This window comes from Oryzias melastigma, linkage group LG17 (assembly GCF_002922805.2).
Source record: "Oryzias melastigma strain HK-1 linkage group LG17, ASM292280v2, whole genome shotgun sequence".
NCBI lineage: Eukaryota > Metazoa > Chordata > Actinopteri > Beloniformes > Adrianichthyidae > Oryzias > Oryzias melastigma.
The window spans coordinates 77,457-86,677 of NC_050528.1; the positions used below are offsets into that span (position 1 = coordinate 77,457).

General features: G+C 45.3%; 1 protein-coding gene across 1 annotated transcript in view; it reads left to right on the forward strand.

Moving 5' to 3' along the window:
• LOC112147634 (netrin-G1) overlaps window positions 1-7,285 on the forward strand; it is a 40,484-nt gene extending 33,199 nt beyond the window's left edge. The window contains exons 4-6 of the mRNA XM_036216409.1: window positions 2,812-2,984; window positions 6,028-6,054; window positions 6,558-7,285. Of these exons, the coding sequence (XP_036072302.1) occupies window positions 2,812-2,984; window positions 6,028-6,054; window positions 6,558-6,661 (304 nt within the window). The 3' untranslated portion in view covers window positions 6,662-7,285. The remainder of the gene's footprint in view (window positions 1-2,811; window positions 2,985-6,027; window positions 6,055-6,557) is intronic.
• Window positions 7,286-9,221: the final 1,936 nt, after the last annotated feature.

Consider the following 9,221-nt stretch of genomic DNA (forward strand, 5'->3'; position numbering starts at 1 on the left):
CAGTATCAGCATCCAAAAGAGAGCCCAATGTCTTAAAAAGGGTGCGTTGATCACCAGAAGCAGTAGAAATAATCTCAGAATAAAATTGATCTAAACTTGATCTAAATAAAACTTTCCCATAAATAAAAAGGTAAATACATCATGAAGCACTTCAACTGTATCTCATATACAAGTTTGTTATTCTACAAATATAAAAACAACAGATTTTGGCAATAAAACACAGCAAATGTTTACGTCACTGAAACATCCTAAAATATTTACATCACTAAAACTTCCTTTGATGTTTTCTTCTGATGGTATAATGTCAAAAGGGTCAAAAAGCATCTGAATTTTTTCCTTTTGTGACCATTTATTAAAATAATCCCGATGTTTCCAGAAGACGCTGCGAGCATCAACGCCCCCCCCCCCCACACACACACATCCTGACCAGCGTGGTTTCCTGACCACTCGCTCTGCTTCTTAATTAAGTGGAAGGTCAAATCTCATCCCTTCTGGCTTCAGGGAGCTGCTGCTGTCTGCATGCTGGAGGTCATTATTTTATGGAGCAGGGACTTTAAGGATTTAAAAGGTACGGACTGAGGGGACTTTCTGTAAAAGCTGTAGATGTGAAAGGAGACTAGATTTAGCCGCGTTCATTACATACAGAACCATCAGGATGGAAGAGGCGTCGGAAGGCTGTTTTAAGGCCTAGTTATTATATTTACATCTTTCTGTTGGTTCCAACCTCCCAAACATCACAGACCCATCTCCTCTGAGCGTCTCCATCCACAGTTCTGAGGTTTAGTGCAGGACTTTCCCTTAGCGTTCCTGATGTATTTAGCCACAATAAATCCAGATCAATTCAATTTTGTATTTACAGTCCAGTAGCACACAAGAATGACCTCACTGGGCTTCATGCTGTCATAAAATAAGAACAATAGCTAACTCCTAAACTAAACACACCAAACTAAACCGGTTATCCCTCCTTCTCTGTGAGGAAAAACTCCTAAAAAACTTGATTCAGGAAAAAGGAGAAGCCTCAGGGATGTCCTCATGAAGGACAGATCCTGTCCCAGGACGGACAGGAGATTTACCAGGACTGTTACAGAAGAATTAACTTATCTAACACTACAACTACAGGTTTGAATAGAGTTCAGCCAGGTAGGACTGGGGGGGATGGGTGGTGGTGAGGTCTACACCCAAGACGAGCCGGAGGCGAGGTCCACAGTCAAGAACAGGAGCACAGGCGATCCACCAGGAATCTGAAATCCCTCCCGCTCCTCCGGACAAGAGTGGGAAAAAGGAACGACACGTGAATCGCACTGCACCAAACAATTGTGAATAAAGCCTCAATTTATTCCCCAACATGATTTTGATGACAGGAAATGATGCAGAAGTTTGTGGTGCAGAAAATACAACTTTGCTCTGAAGAAGCTCAAGCAGAACCTCCACTGTGAAGCATAAACTGCATCCACTGCTGCCTGGAAACTAACACTCTAGAAATGGATCATGACTCTTCTTCCAACTGTTATTCTCCTTCTGATCAGCACAGCAGACACATTTACAAGTTTACAAGTTGTGTGAACTATGAGCCAATCAGCTCTGCTTCCTGGTGACACCCCCCTCCCCCCACCTTTGTGGTCTGAGGTTTCTGGGAATTAGAGTCAAAAGAAACCAACACGACCATTCTGAGTTCACTCCAGAGAAACACATCAAAGTTAGGATACTTGATAATAGGAGAATAATTATTCAACCAAAGATTACTATATATTTATCATGAATGTGTTTCATCATCTCTTAAAGTTGTGATGAACAGAAGCCGTTTTACAGTCCAATACTGACACTAATATGATGTTTTTCCTCCTTTTCCTTCAGAGTTGATTCCTGCAGTTCATCAGCAGCTCAGAATAGGATACGCTTTCCCATAATCCCCAGTTATCCATCACTGACGGGAGATGTCACGGGAAGGCCAGGAAGTCAATTAGGATGGATGCATTTCAACTGGTGCTGTCATTTCTGGGTCTCATGTTCTCCCCAGCAGAACCAGCAGAAATCTTTCCTCGGAAGCTCTTTGTACAAACAAACATGTTCATGATATGAAACCATTAGCTGTCCGCACCTCTGGGGAGCTCTGCAGTTTCACATCCACTTGATGGTCTCTGCCTCCTTCACCTCCACGATGCCCGCGGCCGAGGTCACCGACGGCAACCTTTCACGCCGCTGGGAGTTAACCAGATACGGAGGCTTTTATTTAAAATCTGGACAAATGTGATAAAATGATATCCTCTGCAAACAAGCTCTGCTTGCTGAGCCATTATTAGACATGTTGGAGCTGAAGCATGAGAGGATGCGCCCCACGGTGGGCTCATGGTGACCTTTGAATAATCAACCGTCTTCCTCTGTTCTGTCAGAAGCATCTATCCGGATTCCTTTCAACCAACAAAACTTTACATTTCAGGAAACACGGAGAATTCCCAGAAGTCTCTGCTTCTCTTTAGTCTACCGTATCTCTTCCAGGTCCTGTTTGTGTCTAATTAGGGAGTCTCACAAAGTGCCTTTCATTTTGTTCTTGCTCGCATGGCTCTTCCCTCCACGGGCCGGCTACAAATGAGGCCTTGTGTTCTTAAAGGACGGCATAATGAAGCTTTGAGGAGGCGTGATCCGAGCCAGATAACCCGCCAGGATTTCCATTTCTGCTGTCAAAACATGTTGAAAGACATAAATAGACTTTGCCGCAAGGGCAGACTGCATTTCCCTTCAAAAGCTATTGATTCAATGGAAGCAGGAGGATGCGCGTTCATGTGGGCCTTTGTCCCTGTGTCTTTGTCTCAGGTGCAAGTGCAACCTGCATGCCAACAGCTGCGTGTTCGACAAAGGCAGGCTGGGATGTGAGTGCGAGCACAACACCACGGGGCCGGACTGCAGCCGCTGCAAGAAGCATTACCACGGAAGAGCCTGGAGCGTGGGCTCCTACCTCCCCATCCCCAAAGGGACCGCCAACATCTGTGAGTAAAGCGCTCTCTGAACGCTCCGCCTGCAGGCCGGCGTTAGAAACGCAGCGGGAACGAAGCATCAGAGCTGCTGGAGACGTTCCGTGTCTCTGGGAAAACTCCTGATGCTTCTGTTGTCTGTAGCGTGATGAACATGGTTAATGTCCCGATCCCGCCTCCTGTCTGACGGGAGTCTAGAGAGGAATTTAGCATTTGTTTGGAAAAATGCTGAACATTTATAACGTCTAATCCAGAGGTGGGCCTCAAAGTTCTGAAGTCTGACAGACGGGCCGGACCCGGAGCAGATGGTTTTGTAATCTGCCTCTTAAGAGAACGAAGTAACCTGGAATCTGGATAAAGACTTGATCATTTAGATTCAAAACCAATATATTTTAATATATGGCTGTGAAAGTTAATTCATTAACACAATTAATTTAAAAATAATGCGTTAATATTTATTAATGCAAATGAATTAAACCTTTCGGAGAAACAGTCTTCTGCCCCACAGGCGCTCAAACATTGCTTTTAGGACTTTGTTCTTGCTATTTTTTTCGGTTTACATTGTTTGATCCGTGGTCCGGAGTGTTGCTGTGTTGCCGTGACAACCTGTTGCTGAGCCTCGACTGCAGCGGCAAAGGAAAGAGATAAACGCTGATCGTCGTGATAGGTTCAATAAAGCTTCAGTTAGAGAGAAAGTTCTCCTCTTACCAACTGTTTTTATCCAAAAGATGAAGAGTGCAGAGATATAGAACATTTGGGCTGTGCGACTGGAACTATGTTTGTAGGTCTACAGGGTTGTTTCTTGTGGTAGTATGTCAGCATCTCTGTTTTCTTGGAGTAAAACTGCAGACCTAAACGTCTTCATAGTTCTGGAGGGCTGGATGAACGATTCATTAAAGTTTGGTGAAAGGCCAGCGATGGTGGAGGATCTGACCTTCAGGCTCCTCCTCTGACCCCCCAGCTGCAGATCTCTGCTGGACTTCAGATCTCAGGAACCTTTTTCCTCTGATCCACTGCAGCATCATTTTCATTCATCCTGGAGGAATCCACGTGTTTCCTGACTCTGTTAGTGCTCAGCTCTGTGTGTTTGTGAGTCAGGCTGTGAACTCTGGGGAGATATTGCTGGATTTACCTCTGTGCTGGTTGTTATGAGGCTTCCTGCAGAGTGCAGCTCGGTCAGATTGACAGGACGTTATTAAAAAGCCAACACTAGGACGCATCTGCACTGGACTGATGAAAGCCAGAGCTGGCCAGATCACAGGAATATTAGTGCCTGTTTGTCTGTGGCATGAAATGCAATAATATTCAGCATGGAAGTGACACAGCAATATTAGTCTCTCAGGTGTTGAATGAACACACCTGTGGATTATTGTGCCGGACTGAGGCTGCATCACGTCTGCACAGACATTAAACACTCATTCCAGCTTTGTGACAAACTAAATGACCAGACATTTGTTGGAATAGTTCCTGTCTGTCATCGCAGAGACGCATTTTACCCTCAGACACAAACTTTAATGCTTTTGGAGACGCTAGCGGAGATTCACAGGAAAACTTTTCCAGGAAATCTTCAGATTGTCTTGAGGAAATCAGAATGAAGGATGTTGAGAGTTCCTAATGTGATGAAGATGTGTGGAGCAGCTCGCTCCTCTTCACCTCCGTCTAAAGCCGTCACATACTGACGTTTGGTTAAGGAACCCGCCGCGTCAAAAACGTGCGTTTTGAGGGTCCACAACTCGTCGGTTTCTGACATGCTGGCTGTTCGTAAAATCAAGGTACTCAAGGTAATCAAAGTACGTGGTACCGGATTCAGTACCAGTTGGGGTACCAGTACAAGGTTAGGGTACCGATGGGCTCTGTGCCAGTTCACAGCCCAGATGTTGGGGACATCCGGATGTTTGTAAAACTAGGGTCTGCAACCCTCTGGGCACGGACTGGACCTCAGGACGCGTCCAATACCGGCACCCTAACCCTGTACTAGCACCCCAACCCTACCACAACACCAGACGTGGTACCGGACACGATACCAGATGAGAACTGGTCCCAACATAGGATACCGGTATTGGCTTATGTTACTGGTGTGCTCTGTGTCCCAGAACTGGACCAGTTCCAGTTCACGGCCCAAAGGTTGGACACTTAATGGGATTCATTGGGAACAGGCAGCACATCAAAAACACGTCGAGGTGGGGTCACCTGAGACTTAACCAAACGTCAGTTTCTTCTGGTTCCGGGTCACAAGCAGACGTGTGTCTCCAGCTCTCCTCAGCTATAAGCGACTGTAATCACCAAGCTACTGCAAAACAGCGACCGCAGCGAGGAGAGTTGAACATAAATACTTGATATTGAGTCCTGAACCGGATATTGATAATTCATGTTGAGAAAATGGTCGAGCCGGGGTGGGATTGTATAAGTTCGCTTCCTTCTGCTCCCTTTCAAGCGATCCAGATGTAATTCAATGTGATGTTATTACATGTATTATTCCTGATTGCTTGAAATAAACCATTTCATCCATCCAGTATGTGTGGAGTTTTGTTACCTGAGACAAACGTCTGGGAGATGAAAGGGAAGCTCAAACACAGGTGAGGATGTAAAAGAATGAAGTGACTGATCATCAACCACTGATAAGTGGATGAGTCTATAAACATGAGCAGAAGGACCACACACGTCTGAGCTAAAGAAATAAGGTTTTAGAGAGGAGATGGTCTGATAGAAGAGCTGACTCAATTCTAGTCCAGGTATCCCAACAGGAAACTCTACATTGGTATTATTTTCATTCATCACCATAGTAACCATGAGAAAATGTCAGTAGGTTTGATGCTACACCCTTTTATTCTGAAAGACCTTCCTTAAGTCACTTCCTGCAGAATGATGACTTGTTTCTACTGCTCCTTAAAGCAGAAACCTCATGACTGCTCTCCAGTCACAGTAACAGAAACTAAAACCTAAACCAGAATGAAGACCAGCTGAACAGTTCTGGACTCGGATCAGTCGGGCAGCGAGGTGAAGGGATCCGCTTCTGACGGAGCCGCAGTGACACGAACTGTTTCTGCTCTCTCCACAGGCATCCCCAGCATGAACGGACCAGTGCGTAAGTCTTTAAACTTCTCCGCTCGCATGCTCTGTGATGTTCCTCAGTAACAACAATCCGTCCTCCGGTCCACACTGAAACAGTTCCATTGGTGTTCATGACATTTCCCTCCAAAATCAGCAGAAAACATTCCACTCCCACTGAAAGCGGGCGGTGAAAACGCTCAAAGGTGTCTTTGTTTCCTTGAACTGCTGGTTGAAACAGCTGCAGGAGCCTGCCGCTGTGTGCATGCGTTACAACAACACAGTCAAACCCACACAAAAGCAGAGAGCGCCGCTTTATGACGGCGCCGCTCCAGCCGAGCATCCCTGTGCATGTTGATGCCTGAAGGTGACTCCTCTGATGACAACGGCCAGCTTCTGTGTGTCCGCTGCATGCAGCGCCTCACTCTGCATCTGTACAGATCACACCACGTCATCACACAGGAACCCTGTTTGACCTCTGACCCCACCCCCCGACAGCAGGAATGACTCTAATCTTTAACCTCTCCCATCTTTACCCAGATCGAGCAAACGCTTCGTCTCTCGGTGTTGTAAATCGTAACAAAGGTAGGCCTGCAGGCTTCCTCCGCACTTTCACAAAAACACAGCAGATCACAGCATCCTAACCTCTGATGTCTCCTTGGTTTAAATACCCACAATGCACCCTTTCTGCCCTCTGGATGAGGTTACTTAAAGGGAATTCACACAAAATGTACGGACGCTGATGTGCAGCAATCTCCAGAGTATCCTGAAGTCTGGATCTGCTGTGTGGAGAGCCTGAAGCTGCAGCTGATCGGCTTGAGCAGCAGCAAGGACAGAAAAGAAAACAGGTTCGCTCATCATCTGCACCCCCCCAAAAATAAATAAATAAACAGGGGTTATTGTACAAAAACATGACATCAAAATCAACAACAGCTGGTTACTGAGCTAAACAGACCAAGTTCAACTGGTTAACCCATTAGCTGGTTACTAAACTGGACATTCCTGCCCACAGATTAAGATTAGGATTATAAAGATTAAAGAGAGTTTATTGCCATTTGTACATGTTAAGGAACAAGTACATGGGAGTTTTTCTTGGCTGCTCTCAAGTCGGGATCGTTACAAGAGGTACAAAAGACAACAACAACAACAACAACAACACACAATAACCATATATAAAGAAGATATAAGGAGACATGAGAATAAGTGAGTCAAAAAAGTATTCAGTCACCCACCAACCTTATGGGTTCTCCCACTCAAAAAGATGAGTCTGTAATTTACATCATACGTTCATTCAACCAGACAGAAAAGAGGGAAACAATCCAGGAAATCACTTTGTTCGATTTATAATGAAATAATTGATCAATTTCTCTGTAAAATAAACATTTGGTTCCAACAAACATTCAGATTTCTGTCTCTCACTGAGCTGTCACTCCTCCTCTGTCCTCCCCTGTTACCTGTATTCGTGACACCTGTGTGAGCAGGTAATCCGACTAGAGACACCTGTCCACACCCTCAAACAGTCCCACTCCACTATGACCAAAGAGCTGTCAGAGGACACCAGAAACTGAACCGTAGGAAGACTGTAACAGGTAAGCAGCTGTCAGAGCGATGATTAGAGAATAGAAGACGTACAAGAACACGGCTCCACCCAAGATCTCACCCCCTGGGGGGTCAGAGAACGGNGGGGGGGGGGGGGGTGACCAGCAGAGAGCTGAAAGTAACAGCGTCTACCATCAGGAACACAACAAATTTTAGATGTGAAACTTCATCAGCAGAAAATCCTTTCAGTCGTTTCATTTCGTTGAACGCGTTTCTCCTCGTGTTCTGTAGCGTCATCCTGATCAGCTGAGCTAAACTCACGTAAAGATGAACGGAAACGTTTCCATCCCATCATTCTGACAGAATCTGCAGCTCTGAGCCTCATGTGACGTAAATCGGAGCATTTCTGCAGAACTGAGTGATGGTGAAGTCTGCATGATGATCTGATCCAGGAGGATCGTATTGATCTGTGGGATTACAGCTGCACTGTTTCATGAGTTTATAATTAGAACTTTCTATAGTTTTGGTTTGTCAAATCGTTCCGAGCAACAAAAACAAAAGAAAAAATAAATAAATTAATGAATATTTCAATTCTCTGTGAATTTATGAATTGATAGATACAGATTTATTGATCCTTTTGGGATGTGCCTGCAGGGAAATTAAAGAAAATTGGAAAATAAATGAACCAATGAAATGTTACAAATTGTTCCTAATCATAAATTTGCATCGATTCAAACACACATTGAATTCACTGAAATCATTCTTGAATGGAAACAGGAAGTGAATTTTTATGATCCCACCTCTATTCTGAATTATTTACTATTTTTTCATCATGAATTTAATTCTAGCATCGGTTTAAACATCATAAGATTTTATTATCAGGTGAAATTATGACACTTTTGCAGAAATCATCATGAAATAAAAAGTCCCATTAGCTGTCACACCTACAGAAGGGTCATATTTGTTCTCTGCATGTGACCCCTCCCCTGAAAGTTCTTCAGAAATCTCGAGTGTGTCTTCAGGATCCGATTCCCTTCCATTCCAAACAGGAATGCTGATGTTTCTGAAGCTTCTTCTCAAAACCTGGATCCTGCTGGATCTGCTTCCCTGGTTTTCTGCTGGTTTGAGACCGTCTTCCTGTCAGGCTGCAGGTTTTCCTGTGAGGTTTTGGTTAAAGGAGACTAAACTGAAGTGAGGACATTTATAGAAGAAACGACGGCTGACAAACCAACGATTTCCTCATCAGTCCTGGAAGCATCCAGAAGTCACAGGCGGAGCCCGGTGATACCAGACTCCAGAGTGTGAATGAAGCAGGGAGCAGACAATCAAGCTGACATTTCCACTCCTTCCCTCGGTTGCATCAGCTGCTCGTCCTCCTCTCTGCTGAGGAGAATTTTCTTCCTGTTGCTTCATTCAGCAGTGAGCCGGAGGATGAAGCTGTCACAGCAGTAATGCGGGAAAACGTCCCAAACTGACAGAGCTGTGAGGCACGGCAGAGCCTGCAGAAGGCTCTGCAGACGGCTCAGCAGGCGGCTCAGCAGGCGGCTCTGCAGGCGGCTCAGCAGGCGGCTCTGCAGACAGCTCTGCAGGCGGCTCTGCAGACAGCTCTGCAGGCGGCTCTGCAGGTGGCTCAGCAGGCGGCTCTGCAGGCGGCTCTGCAGGTGG